Source organism: Nothobranchius furzeri, chromosome 11 (genome assembly GCF_043380555.1).
Source record: "Nothobranchius furzeri strain GRZ-AD chromosome 11, NfurGRZ-RIMD1, whole genome shotgun sequence".
Lineage (NCBI taxonomy): Eukaryota > Metazoa > Chordata > Actinopteri > Cyprinodontiformes > Nothobranchiidae > Nothobranchius > Nothobranchius furzeri.
Genome location: NC_091751.1, coordinates 52,732,022 through 52,746,676, shown reverse-complemented (window position 1 = coordinate 52,746,676; position 14,655 = coordinate 52,732,022). Strand labels below are relative to the sequence as shown.

Here is a 14,655-nt window from a genome sequence, read left to right as displayed (position 1 = left end):
TTAAGATGGGTTCTGTTTGTAACTTTTTCATCTGTAATGTTCTCCAATCATGATAATGATAGTTAGTAGTAAGTAAAACATTTTATTTGTATAGCACTTATCACAGACACAGAATCACAGAGTGCTTCACATAGATCAAAACAAAATAAAACAAAGTCATAAAATCATAAATAGATTAACATCATAAAATCTAAATGCTCTCAAAACAGAATCAGATTAACAGAAACAATAAAGTCATGAAATTATAAAATTTCTTAAACAGATGAAAGATTAAAAATTTGAGTTAAAATAGGAAAATAAAAGATTTAGGTAAAAGCAGCTTGAAATAAAAGGGTCTTTAGCTGTTTTTTAAAAGTATCCAGACTGTCAATACTGTGTAAGGATAAAGGAAGATCATTCCAGAGTCGGCGTGCAACAGTCTGGAAGGAGCGATCAACTCGACTTTTGTATCTGGTCTTAGGAACTTCTAGAAGGTTCTGGTGGGTGGACCTGAGGGCTCGGGTTGGAGCATAAGGCTTTAACAGTTCAGTAATGTAGGGAGGAGCTTGACCATGTGAAGTCCTGAAAGTTATGGTCAGGATTCTAAAATAAACTCTAAAGTTAACGGGTAACCAGTGCAGAGACATTAGAATAGGAGTGATGTGTGCTCTTCTGTTTGCTCCAGTTAGGAGCCTCGCTGCAGAGTTCTGGACCAACTGAAGGCGATCAAGGGCTTTTTTGTTAAAACACGTGAAAAGTGCGTTACAGTAATCTAGACGGGGGTAGATAAAAGTATGGAGAGCCATTTCAAGTTCATGTTTTGACACCAACCTTCTCAGTTTGGAGATATTTCTTAAGTGATAAAAACAGTTTCAGACCAATGTTTCTGAGTGACCTTCAAGAGACATTGATTGGTCAAAAACACCACCCAAATTCCTTAAGTTTGTCTTGACGGCAGAGGATAAAGGACCAAGTTTTAGACTAATCAGGGGAACCATGCTCTCAGGGGCATGATTCAGTCTTTTCAGAGTTTAACTGAAGGAAGTTATCTTCTAGCCAGCTGGTGATAGCTGATAGACACTCTAGTAATTCAGACAGTTTGTAGAACTCAGAATCCTTAAAAGAGCAGTACAGCTGAATATCATCTGCATATAGGCGATAAGAGACATTATGAAAAGAATCAAGTATCTGTCCAAGAGGGTGTATGTACAGCAGAAACAACAGTGGACCCAAAACAGAGCCTTGGGGTACCCCACAGAACAGATCAGTAGAATCTGACATGATTTGGTTTATACATGTTGTTGCCACATTTTAACCATGTATTAATAGATGCAACAACGGCTTATAATACTAACAAGACGGGATGAGTCAAACATGCCTGACCTCTTTTTTTCAGTGCAATAGCTTTATGCATAACTCTTTAAAATGTTGACAAAACTGAGGGATGCTGCCGTACCAGACCAGTGTACAGCTTTTTTAAAGGTGTCTTATTTATTTTTTTCTCAGACTGAGATCAGGTTCACACCAGCCGTGCCACTCCCAGGCAGGTATGTGATTGTGGTTCATTATCATCAGCCTGAACATATTTCCTTCCCGGTGGAGATGCAAGTACATGCAGGGCACAAGTGGAAAGGTGAGTGTGAGAGAAATCTGGAGTCGATTCAAATAAAATAAAATATATTTTGTTTATTTATTCGGCTCTCATTGGATATTTGAGTTTATTTTGGCAAAGAGGTACAAATTCCTTCTTGATATCAAATAACAACAATGACCTCATGCCAAAATAACCCAAGTCCTTTACATGCTTCTTTATACGACTTTAACAAGAGATACATTGTTGTGCAACATGTTGTCTTTAACATAAAACTGCTTTCTCTTGCAGGCGTAATAAATGCATCCTTCTGCCCTGCAGTCTCAGGATGCAAGGAGGTTCTCATCGCTGATGGTCGCATCACCCTCGACTTTGAGGAGAATCCTTTGCAGCTTCCCACTATCTCAGTCGCTGTCCCATCTGGGAAGACTCTCGTTTTGGTCAGTTGTTAATTTGGTTAAAACAGATTAAAGAAAACACTGATAGCCACACCCACAACGTCTGCGGGTTTGTAAAAGCTGTTTTTTTGTGTTTTGTTTCCCACTATTGATTTGCAGCAACAGTAGTTGTAGTTTCGTATTTTGACACGGTTTGAGTCTTGTTTAGGATTATATCATGCTGGTTCCTGATAGCAGCTACACTCCAGAGCTCCTGAGAGAAAAGCCACTGGATAAATCTGCAAATTTCATAAAACTGTGCACCGGAGATGGATTCTATGTTGAGTAGGTATCCATCGAATCACACAAGTCAATGATTAATGAGTAATGTCCAAGTCCAAGTAATGAAAACACTTTTACTTCTGTTGTTTTGATGTGTGCATCAGATAAGGAACAGCAAAGAAGCAGAAATACTTGGGAATGGCGCCCTCTAGTGGTTTGGATCAGATGTAAATTCAAATGTTTAATTCACCTCTTGCATTTTTCTGCCAGACCCAGAACATCTTCCCAGTTTTGTAGAGACTCGGCCCGTGCTCTTGTAGCAGCGTATAATGGCGGAGCCCTGCCCTGTGACTGTAACATGTCCGGTTCTACTGGGACCCTCTGTGAACCGATTGGAGGACAGTGTCCCTGCAGACAGCACATCATTGGGCGGAAGTGCTCAAAATGTGCCACAGGATTCTACGGATTTCCTTACTGTAGACGTAAGAAAAATCACTTGCGCTCTTTAACAACCCTTCAGTATAGGCGTTTTATAAAGCTCTTCTGTCTTTTATTTGCAGCCTGTCAGTGTGGCCGCCGACTGTGTGACGAGGTGACAGGACGCTGCATCTGTCCTCCTCAGACGGTGAAGCCGATCTGTGAAGTGTGTCAGAGTGAGACTTTCAGCTACCACCCTCTGCTGGGCTGCGAGAACTGTGGCTGCACTCCAAAAGGCATAAACCCAGATGCAGGGCTACAGTGTGATCCCGTTACCGGACAGTGTAGGTGAGTCCAAAGCCTCTGATGAGCACACAACACAGTTCATCTATTAAAACAACATCAGTTGCAGCTTTTGCCATTAAAAAACAAAGGTGCATGATTAACATGGAAGATCTGACATAAAAATGTTTTTATGTTGTTAACTGACTACTTATGGAGCTCCGTTTGACTGTGCAATGAATAGACAAAGAGATGGATGACATTCAGCCAAGTGCTTTACTTTAGCCTCTCAGTTTCACAACACAAGCTGCATATTTTTTATAAATTTGAGGATTTCGATGACAAAACCTTTCCTGTGCACTTTTATGCAGCTGTAAGCCTCTTGTTGTTGGGCGGCAGTGTGATCAGTGCTCCCCTGGTTACTACCGTTTCCCTGACTGTGTTCCTTGTGACTGTAATCGAGGCGGTGTAACATCCAACGTGTGCCACCCTGACACAGGAAGGTGTCTCTGCAAGGTGAGTTCAGCTCCTCGTATCACTGATTTACGTACAGCACATCCTCTTGATCCAACTCCTTTGTAATCGTTAATGCCGTGTTCCTTCCAGAGGAATGTTGCCGGGGTCAGGTGTGACACGTGTCAGGAAGGCTCCTTTTTTTTTGACCCATCCAACCATCTTGGCTGCACAAGCTGCTTCTGCTTCGGAGCAACTGACCGGTGTCAGAGCTCTAGTAAACGGAGAGGAAAGGTCTGGTCTACTTTGGGTTCTTTTATATACGTGTACTCAGTCATGTCCCTCACCCGTGTATTGTGAGCAGCTCTAACATGCCTTGGCATGACACTACTTGGTGCTCTTATTTCCAAGGTTTAGAAGCATTGGTGTGTTGAAACTAAACTACAGTCATATCACGAGAAGATTTCATTCCCAAATCTTCCCTATCATTAGTTCGTTGAGATGCGAGGCTGGCATTTGGAAACCCCCGAGGAAGAGGAGGTTCTCTCTGTCTTGAACACAGTCAGTAACACAGTGGTGGCAGATGTCCAGGAGCTTCTCCCCGCTGTTCAAACTCTTCACTGGGTGGCACCTCAGACCTACTTGGGAAACAGGGTGAGTCAGAGCAAGAAACCCCATGAACCTGGATTTAATACAAGATGACTACTTTAACATATATTTAATTTTTATTTGATGGCTGTAAATTGATTATTCACAATAAACTGTTTAACTCATTCAAGCAATAAGTGTCCAAACCTTTGGAGACACAAACCAAAATTGCCAAGTTGAAGGTATTTAAGGGCCACAATTTTATTTATTTATTTTTATTAAACTTGTGGGAAACTTGTTTAATCAATGCATTTGAAGAGGTCTCTAATAGGAATGAATGCCTTGAAAGCTGTACTTGGGGCAAAAAAAAAAAAAAGCCCAGAAGCACTTGGATCAGCACAGACAGGTCTGCTGAAGCCAAGAGTGGCAAAACATGACAGGATTTGGAGTTTTATTTCCTGATATTTGGGCATCTTGCCTCGGATTGGATAACAGCTATGCAACTCTATCGCTGACGTTCAACAATGATGTTTCATCTCCACAAATAACTCAAGCCTGGAGGAGTTTTTCTGTGTGGTGAAGTTGCTAATGCTAATGGTTAGCTTCTACTAGTCGGGACGTTCTCTGCTGTTTCCTGGATGCTAAACCAACAACAGCCTACCCTGTCATGAGTCGAGATGGGCCCATTAATTTTAAGTGATAGTGTGACGTAGATGTTTTCAAATCCTAGAGTTTCACCGTTTTCTATCAGAAGCTAAGGCCGGAGATAGGTGTGGGAGACTATTTTCATGTTCAGCCTGCATGAAAAACTCAAGAGTGACTAATTATAATCAGAAATAATAATTATAAAATGTTTTTTAATGTTCCACACCTTTACATAAAGAAATACATTAAAGCAATATTTTAGATGAAAACAACATAGCGTTTGCCTTATTGTTAAAAGGGATGACTAAATCAGTTTTATTTACAAATAGAGCCCACAGATTCAGTAGTTTTGTAAAATTCAGCATAGGTTTGTGCTCCCTATGAATACATTATTAAAGCAAAACAAAACAAAAAATAATAAAACTGTTTAATCGGCTAAATTTTATGGGCAGAGGTCAAAATTCTACCATTCCTGAATTGCAGTTGAGGTTCACAAATGGCCCATGAGCCACACCTTGTATACCGATGCTTCAAAGTTAACTCACTGCAGTAAAACACATTTTTCAAACTTGTCTTTATTTAGCCTTATTAATATTTTTTAACTTCATACCTTAAAAAATCTCAGGCTCAAGCTCTAAATGAACCTTTAAAGCTTGTTTAAGTGGTTTAATACGGTCCGTTGCTCTATAGAGTTAATGTGTAACCTTAAATAAATCAGGTGAATATTTTACAGGTGAACATTTTCAAGCACACACTGACAAATGACCCATATAAATATATACTGTATATGTACAATAATTCATGAAAATAAATACAAGCAAGATTGATGCTAACCTACAACTTTATCTCCTTAAACCCATTTCAGCTGACCTAAAAGACATGTTGTCTTCTTTACCTTCTCTTTAGGTTTCATCTTATGGAGGTTTCCTCACATACCAGTCCAAATCCTTTGGGATTCCCAGTGAGGGAATGATTCTCGTTGCCAGAGGACCTGACATTGAGCTGACTGTGTGTGGAGCTCCTTGTTTTTCATCTGATTTTTTTCTAAATCACAGAAACAAAAAACAAATGTATGTCTTTGTTCCTTGTTTCCCCCTCTAGGGTCAGGATATGAACCTGATCCACGTGGCTCCACACGCTCCACTTCCAGACAGACTGTATCAGGGTAGAGTCCAGCTTCTGGAGGTAAAATAATTCAATTCAATTCAATTCAGTTCAATTCAAAAATACTTTATTAATCCCAGAGGGAAATTAGAGTTTCAGTACACACAATTCTGAGATCAGACATACATACATAGACCCATGACAAGAATTGGTGACTGTGGTCATTCGCAACCCAAGTCGCGCTACCGTAATAGATCAAGAGGGTTTATATGAGGATAGAGTCAGGGAGGAAATATTTTTGTCAGCTTCCTTGATTAACTCTCAGGTTTTCTCCTCTTGTTTTTAGGGAAACTGGCGTCATGCTGGTACCAACAGGCCTGTCTCCAGAGAGGAACTCATGATGGTCTTGGCAGATCTGGTGGCCCTGAAGATCCGAGCCTTGTACTTTACTCAGAGCCAGAGGCTCAGCTTGGGGGAGGTGGGTCTGGAGGAGGCTACCGACTCAGGGACTGGAGGTCCTGGAAACACTGTGGAGGTCTGCTCCTGTCCTCTTCAGTACACTGGAGACTCTTGTGAGGTGAGATTGACTCGCTCCAATAAGATTTTTAAAGGTCAACTTCACTAAAAAATATTTTGTAACTATTATTTCTGATTATAATCGGTCACTCTGAGTTTTTCATGCAAGCTGAACATGAAAATAGTCTCCTACACCTATCTCCTGACATATCTATGTCACACTGTCACTTAATGTTCATGGACTCACCCATTTTGACTTGTGACAGGGAAGGCTGTTGTTGGGGCAGCAGTAGCTCAGGAGGTAGAGCGGTTTGCCTCATGATCACATGGTCACGGGCTTGATTCCAGCTCCCGCCAGGGGTATTCTGCTCTTGTGTCCTTGGGCAAGACACTTCACCCAACTTGCCTGTATTGGTGGTCGTCAGAGGGGCCGGCGGCGCCAAATGGCAGCCTCGCCTCTGTCAGACCGTCCCAGGGCGGCTGTGGCTACAAAGTAGCTTACCATCACTAGCAGTGTGTGAATGTGAGAGTGCATGAAAGCATCTTTGAGTGTCCTAAACAAGTGCTATATAAGTTCGATGAATATTATTATTATTATTATTATTATTATTATTATTATTATTATTATTATCCAGGAGACAGACAATGTCTCGGCCAGAAGAAGCTAACTGTTATGTAACGATGGGTAGTTTACATCTTACTTATGAACCATAAAATGTGACATTCCATAGAAATATGAAATATCAATCTGATGGATCTTTGAATATTTTAACCAGAAGATCGGAACTTTTTATTGCAGGGATTATGTGAAACTTCGTATTAACCCCGAGGAAAGAGTCAGGTTTAAAATAGTTAAGACATTTATTTCTACACAACTTAAACAAGACTAACTTAAACACTCGGTGTACTGATGAACTAGGTGGAATGAGACGTGAGATGAACGATGTAAGTGTGGAATGTTGCTATCAGAACCTCGTATCCGGAGAAGCAGTTAGTTCTGAGTGGGAGTGAATGTTTCGCTCTAAACTTTAGTTGGAGATTGATAACACACATGAAACACCATCTGTCGGTCTACGTACCCCAGGGGAAGCCTCCGTTTAGATCCAGAATGTCGAGGTCCTCTTGGACCCTCCTTGGTACCGAAGCCGGTAGAAAAGCAGTGGCGCCGACCAGCCTAGTCTCGGAATGCTCCCAGGTCACGACAGGTTATTATTGACGTCAGCGAGACCCTGAAGGGGTCGTGAGGTTCAGCTTTTATTCTGAAGGAACCGTTGCGGTCAGGTGTAACATGCAACAGATTTTATCCAGCTTGTCGCGCAAGGTTCTTTCGGCTGAAGAGGTGTTCGGATGGCCTGTCCAAACTTCTCTAGAACACTTTGAACTGAACTAAAGGTGACATGGAATAGTTTTTATTGTCATATTTTGGTTTACTGGCGAATCAGAATTTGACATGCAAAAGCGGGCTTATACAAACACCACAGACAACCCCACCTCGCATCAGAAACGAAGGTTCTGATTGGATCAGACAAAAGGAAACGTGTCGTGTGACTTTAACATTACTCTGTGTCATCACGTGTCTAGTGCAGCTGTCCAAGATTATAATTACTTGTAAAATACTTCTGATCACAGAATTATAATATCAAGTAATAACATTGTCGTTTCACAGATTGATTGAACATTGGGCTCACATTATCATTGGCAATAACAAACGTTGTTTGATTATGTACTTATCAAGAGAGTTCTTGGTCTTGTCTTGAGCTGTAAAGAGGTGAAGCAGTTCAGATGAGCAGAAGTATGAAAGGCCTTGGCCAATATCTCATGTAGATTAGGCCTGTGTCAGATACATTATGTCTCCACTCAAGCAGACACAGCAGAGCATGAACTTTAGGTCCAAAACAGGACACTACAGTTAGCATTAGCAACTCAATGCTTAGGACAATCCAGACGCTTTTCTTGTATCATTCCACAGATGTGGAATGACCTACCAAGCACTACTAGAACAGGGGCTTCCTTTTGGATTTTTAAGAAGCTCCTGAAGAGCCAGCTCTTCAGTGAGCATTTTTTTAACTAGCACCCGTCCCTCACTCTCCTGCACACTTCATATTCGCTTCCCTCTGTGATTGATTATGCTGCCTCACTGCCACCTAGGATTGACTGAATAGTGTTTGTTGTTAGCAGAGACGGATTTAGCAATTTTGGGGCCCAAGGCGAATACAGACATGGGGCCCCTTACACTAAATTTTCGGCAATCTTACCCTTAACCGGATTTGAAAAACTCTCCCCTCTTCTGACATGAATTATTTTCCCTTTTTATTAGTCCTCCTCTTTTTTCCTGTATTTCCCTCCCTTTGAGCGCTTTCAATATTTGCTCAGCTTTCTTTTGGGGTGGCGGTGGCACAGGAGTTAAGTGCTCGCCCCATAATCGGAAGGTTGCAGGTTCGAGCCCCGCTCAGTCTGTCGCTGTCGTGTCGTTGGGCAAGACACTTAACCCACATTGCCTGCTGGTGGTGGTCAGAGGGACTAGTGGCGCCAGTGCTCGGCAGCCTCGCCTCTGTCAGTGCGCCCCAGGGCAGCTGTGGCTACATCGTAGCTCATCCCCACCAGTGTGTGAATGTGTGTGTGAATGGGTGAATGACTGATTGTGTTGTAAAGTGCCTTTGAGGGGTTCCATGACTCTAGAAGGCGCTATATCAAATACAGGCCATTTACCATTTACCATTTTCTTTTTCCTGTCAGTGCTCCTGTAGTTATTTTTTTTCCTATATTCCATTTTGGTCTATGTTTTCCTCCCTTTAAACATTTTCCATTGTCTTTCCTTTCTGCTTCCTTTTGATGTTTACATCGAAAAACGACGTTACTTTCAGAAGTGAAAATAAAAGCTTTTATGAAGCATGCTGCTTCTTTCTCTTATTGGAGCCACTAGGATAACTCCATTTCATGCTTCATGTTTTGACTATCGCTTTGAGTTTGTTACGAACGCTCCCGTCTCTCTTCTTCTTATTTGTGGTCCTATGGCACTTGGCAAACAACAATTTGGTGCATTACTGCCACCAACTGGATTGGAGTGGAATTACTACCAATCACTGCCTGTTTGTGCATCGCCGTCTTAATAACCCTCTTATGACCATAATTATAACAGGGGCGCCTGGTTTTTTTTAATCTTATGGCTGTAAAATTGTAATAAAAAGTGCAAAGTGTGTGTAACTCTTCTCCTTTTTTCAGAACAACCTCAGCTTTCAGTGTATGGTTTGAATTTAGAATTTATTTCTATTAAAGCCTTTAAAAAAATCAGCTTAAAAGGGAAAAAAGCAAAATAATGGATTTAGAATTTTTTACATTTATTACTGAACAGGAACTTCAAAATGACTTGGGCAAACAATTTGGAATGAACAATTTAAACTTTGAACTGTAATGCATCTATTCTTAAAAAAGTTTGAACCTTGGTATCTTTTTTAGCAGTTTTTAAGACCATTTATTTTTGTAAACTTTCAGATGTTTTTATTTGATGTGGTAGGTCTTGAAGCAGTTTCTCTCCACCTGCAGGCAGAGCGCACCTCACACTGCCATGGGGTGCTTCTCTGGCACACCGTGCACTGCTATACCAAAAACTTTTGTTTTAGCAAAAATAATTATTTATTGTAAAAAGATAAATAATGCTGGAATGAAGCAGAATCTTACAATTAGCAAATAGTTGAGGGTTGTTCAAATAAAAAAAATAAATAAATAAAGACTGAACAAACATTATTCCCTGGTTCACTGGAGATCTGTCCTTCTTTGTGGTCACTGTCTTCAGATATAATCCTTCTGGGACACCTAATAGATCATCTTGATTTTCTTTGAGGTATTTCCATAATTTCATGCTGGCTTTTTATGCTAATTAGCTTCCCCGTTCCGTTATCCACTTTCACCGTGGCGCTGCGCTCCACAGTGCTCCGTTTCAATCAGGCTGTGCAGCAGGATTTCCCCTCGTAGCAATATTTTCCATAACTCTGATTGCTTCATGCTACAGATCGTTGGAAAGCGGCTTTTATGTACTTTTAGGAACCGTTGGAATTTTTTCAATCTGATCAGCCATTCAAAAGTTATAAAACGGAGCATTTTGGATGACAAACTCAGCACGTCTCTGTGCTCTGTGTTGTGATTTGTTGCACTCAAGACAGAGAATCCCGGGGGCTACTGTAATGCACTGTATACATGAAAAGCCCCATTTTTAATTTTTCCAGCACTTTTGGAATTTTAATGATATCTTGAACGGTTCAGGAGTTATAATGAGAAGTGCGCATGTCCAATCCTGTCTGCGGCAACAGGTTGGTAATAAGAATTTTGTGACATTAACAGAGGGGTGTCTGTGGTCAGGGCTAGGGGGCCCCCCAACAGGCGGCCGCCGACCTATGCCTAATGGTAAAACCGCCTCTGGTTGTTAGCCTCAAGGGCAGCCTCATGGCTTGATTATCACCTGTAGGTCGCTTTGGACAAAAGCGTCTGCTAAATACATAAACATAAACTCCACCACACGGCAGAACTCCTTCATGCTTGGGTTATCTGTGGAGATAAAACATCAACGTTGCAAAGGAAATGCAGTCAGAGGTAGAGTTGCATTGCTGTTGGCCAATCAGAGACGAGATGTCCAAATATCAGAAAATAATTGTCCTAATCCTGCTGTCTGAATTGCAACTCTGATCTGGCTCATTTCTATTTCCTGAAACAGGTGCACCAGGGCTCATTGGTTTGTGTTTAGTTTTCCAGATGACAACAGAGGAAAACCAGTTTGTTTTGGGGGAAATGCAATAAAGTTAGGATGATGTGAGTCCTTGTCTCTGCATGGACCCAACAAATGGTTTTAAGCTCTGTGTTCTTCTCGTTTGTCTTTGCTCACTCAACAAATTTGAGGATTTTATTGTTTCTGCATCTTCAATTTGAACAAATAGTTGAATAAATCAGCTAAATTTTGTTTCGCGAGGAATTATTCCATCCCTGAGGTTTCTTTTGAGATTAATTTGCGCATTTGACGATTAAATCTGCTTTTATTTCAAAGGAATATCTCAAAAGAGACTTGCTTTTTTTATATGAATAAAAATCTTGAACAGCTTTACATAAACAACTGTATTTTCTGTAATTACGTCATTAAATTGCAGCAGGTTTAGTGGTTTCTGGTTATGGTTACTGTCTTACTCAATATGAGTTGTGGTGCTTCTTGTGTGTGTAATCAGAATACTTTTACCCAAATTCTTTTGTAATTAAGGCAAAAGCTGATCTGCATTTGAGCATGGTGACAAAAAGTCACTTTAGTTGTCTCTTTTTTATTGTCTGGATTCTACAGGAAGTATATAAAAGTTCCAGAATAAAAGCAGGAAGAAAAAAAAACAGTTAAAGATGAGAAGATTGATCTTTCTTTGGGAAACCGAGAAGCAGGGTGGGACTGTTTGTTGACTTATATGGCATCTTGTGTTGAGCACCTCGATCTTTTCATATTTTTCTCGGGGGAGTTGTCCTGACGTGCCTGAACCAAAGACTACACCCTCTTTCCTATATGAGAATTTTTATCAGCAGAGGTGTGTCGGTGTCAAACATTCGGGGAAAATACCTGTTGGAATAATGTAGCTGCAGGCTGGGATCAGTCAGACATGGAAATGCAGAAAGTAACTATTACTTTGATGTCATGGAAAAGGTTTTACTTCTTTTTTGGATTTGATTTAGTGTTCAAAGCGGGTTTGAGGCTCCTAAAAACGAACTTTTCATGCAAACATTTCCTCTTATAAGCCCACTAAACTAAAAGAAGTAAAGAAAACCAAGCTACCATAAATTAAAGGGAAGTAATCCATGCACCATGCTATTACAGAAGTATTATATTTTAATGAAATAAGTGAAACCTAGGTTACAAATTACATGGATTTAATTGCCTGTGTGTATGTGTGTGTGTTCCTTCTTTATTGGGCGTGTTGAAAGGAAGCTGATTATCTGTACCTAGAGGCTCTATGACAGGGTGCCTTGCCTTGAAATGTCGGGTGTGGCGCTAAGCAACATAACGTTACTCATAAACATGAGTGTGTTCAGGTCTCGTACATGTTCGTGTGTGTGTGTGTGTGTGTGTGTGTGTGTGTGCGTGCGTGCGTGCGTGCGTGCGTGCGTGCGTGCGTGTGTGTGTGTGTGTGTGTGTGTGTGTGTGTGTGTGTGTGTGTGTGTGTGTGTGTGCGTGTGTGTGTGTGAGTGCAGATGACACATCTAGTTGTGTCTGCCGTGCGTTTTGAGGTCTGTGAATCAGGTCTGAGGATGTGTGACTTTCTTCTCAGTCACACACACAGTTACACACACCAATAAACAACATCCAGAAAATAAGATTATTTACTGTTTTGTCAGGTAGCATTGCCTCAGCTTGGAAGGAATCCGTAAACGTTAAGGATTTAATGATTTTCCATTAATTTCTCCCAGTTAAGACATGTAATTCCTTGTGTGTGCATAGTTATGAACTTCTGCAGTCTGATTAGTGATTATGTGTGTGCACGTGTGTGTGTGTGTGTGTGTGTGTGTGTGTGTGTGTGTGTGTGTGTGTGTGTGTGTGTGTGTGTGTGTGTGTGTGTGTGTTGGGAACAAGTATAGGAAAGAGAGCATGTAAACACATGTAGAATTCGCTCTTGTCTGCAAGACTGACTCAGGTAGATGGGGTGTGTCCTCATTGTGTCTAGGTGCGTGTGTTTAAGAAGCTTAGACAACAGCAGATCGGAGTGTATTTCCCTCATCCTAAACTCTGGGAATGTATGGATTGTGGTATAAAGGGGCTCTGTTAAAGACCCTGGTGTGTTGGACTCTGATTGGACTTTGTTGTGCTGGGAGCAGACCCTTCAGCAGGCAGGAGCGACGCCGTTATAGCCGACATCATGACAGTCAGACCCAGATCTTGCAGAACGTTTGGCTTCGGGATCAAGGAGCTCAACAGATCCAATATCCTTCGACAAATGACCAGAGTGGCCAAGTGGTGCAGTACCCCTCGCTGCAGGATAACGAACAGATCATTAAGTTTCCTTCAGTTTTTCACAATTCTCAGCTTCAGGTAAAACCCGGAGGCATCTTATTGCGAAAGGATTATTGCTGTAGTTCAGCTCTGACTATGGACGGTCGCTGAATGTTATCTCTTAAAGCAAAGGGCATTCTTCACTGCTAGTTAATAGTTAATTGCACTAAAATCAATTCAAGCTCCTTTCTGTGGTTTCTTATTTAATTTAAGACCAAACAGGAATGTTGTTTTCATCCTTTTCAGGTGGCTGCAGAATATCTTGAAACATTAATAGATAATATTTTAAACATTGCATTGCATATTTGTAGTTATTGTGCAGAGCTAAGCAGCATGATTTGATTATAAAATTGCAGCCTTCGTCATTTTAACATAGTTTTTTCTATATATATGTGAGTGGATGAATTAAACCTTCAACTGTTGCATATATTCTGGATGAATAATCATGTTTCTACATCTGTTTTTCTATTTATTTATTTATTTTTTACCAGAGATGTGCTCCTGGTTTCTATCGAGACAGGAACAGACCTTACCTGGGCAGCTGTGTGCCCTGTGAGTGCAACGGTCTGGCTTATGAGTGTGAGGACTGGACTGGGAAGTGTCTGGTAAGAAATAAACTTAGTAAATTCAGGGGAATTTTGGGGGGTCAAAGTGTGCTTCCATGTAAAGTTATGAATAATTACTACTTCATCAGTTGACGATATACTCCCTGTACACCCTCTGTTAGGATAAACAGCTTTTAGTCCTTCAGGATGGTTTGTAAGAGCAAAAATTAGACAAAGAGCATCTTAAAACTGCTCTAATCTCCAAGATTTGACAGTGGTTCGTGCTAGCCAGATCTATGCTGTAAACAACTGTGTTAGCTAAATGGATAAGGTTGATTTTGCCCAAACCAGTAAGAAATGTAAGAAAATGGAGTTGTCCGGCAACACCCTTATGCTTGGAGGTCTCAGCAGTGCCATTGGATGTTTGGTTGTTATTCATAACTTCGCTCATGAAGACAACTTGACATATTTAAATTATCCCTTTAACCTCTAGAATAAGGGTTTAAAAATGTGACGTGTTCAGACATGCTCTCAAACCTAAAAGCAAAGATGACTACTATGGTCCAGCTGGTGGTGAGCTAAAGTTTAGTCATAGTCGAGACCTCTCACCATCACTCACATCTCAGTTACATCCTGTTTTTTCATCCCCATCAGATCTTATTTAATTTGCCCTCCTGATTTCACCACTAACTCATTAAAACCTTGACGAAAGGATGAACTGTTTTGCTTTTGGAAGTCTCTGCTGTTATGCAAGACACTCAAGACTGAGCTTGTGCATGCAACGCATGCGTGGAACCACATATTTACAGCTCAAAACCAAACCGACACAAGAGGCTAAACCCTTCTCAGCATTCCTTCAACACATCT

At 40.9% G+C, this 14,655-nt stretch overlaps 1 protein-coding gene across 2 annotated transcripts in view; it reads left to right on the top strand.

The window, feature by feature from the left end:
* LOC107383938 (laminin subunit alpha-3) overlaps positions 1–14,655 on the top strand; it is a 70,382-nt gene that overhangs the window by 39,402 nt on the left and 16,325 nt on the right. For both annotated transcript variants that reach the window (XM_054740465.2, XM_054740474.2), the window contains exons 30-41: positions 1,486–1,612; positions 1,862–2,010; positions 2,177–2,292; positions 2,500–2,711; positions 2,790–2,994; positions 3,300–3,444; positions 3,535–3,675; positions 3,874–4,035; positions 5,521–5,622; positions 5,716–5,799; positions 6,065–6,295; positions 13,735–13,848. In XM_054740465.2, coding sequence (XP_054596440.2) covers positions 1,486–1,612; positions 1,862–2,010; positions 2,177–2,292; positions 2,500–2,711; positions 2,790–2,994; positions 3,300–3,444; positions 3,535–3,675; positions 3,874–4,035; positions 5,521–5,622; positions 5,716–5,799; positions 6,065–6,295; positions 13,735–13,848 — 1,788 coding nt within the window. The remainder of the gene's footprint in view (positions 1–1,485; positions 1,613–1,861; positions 2,011–2,176; positions 2,293–2,499; positions 2,712–2,789; positions 2,995–3,299; positions 3,445–3,534; positions 3,676–3,873; positions 4,036–5,520; positions 5,623–5,715; positions 5,800–6,064; positions 6,296–13,734; positions 13,849–14,655) is intronic.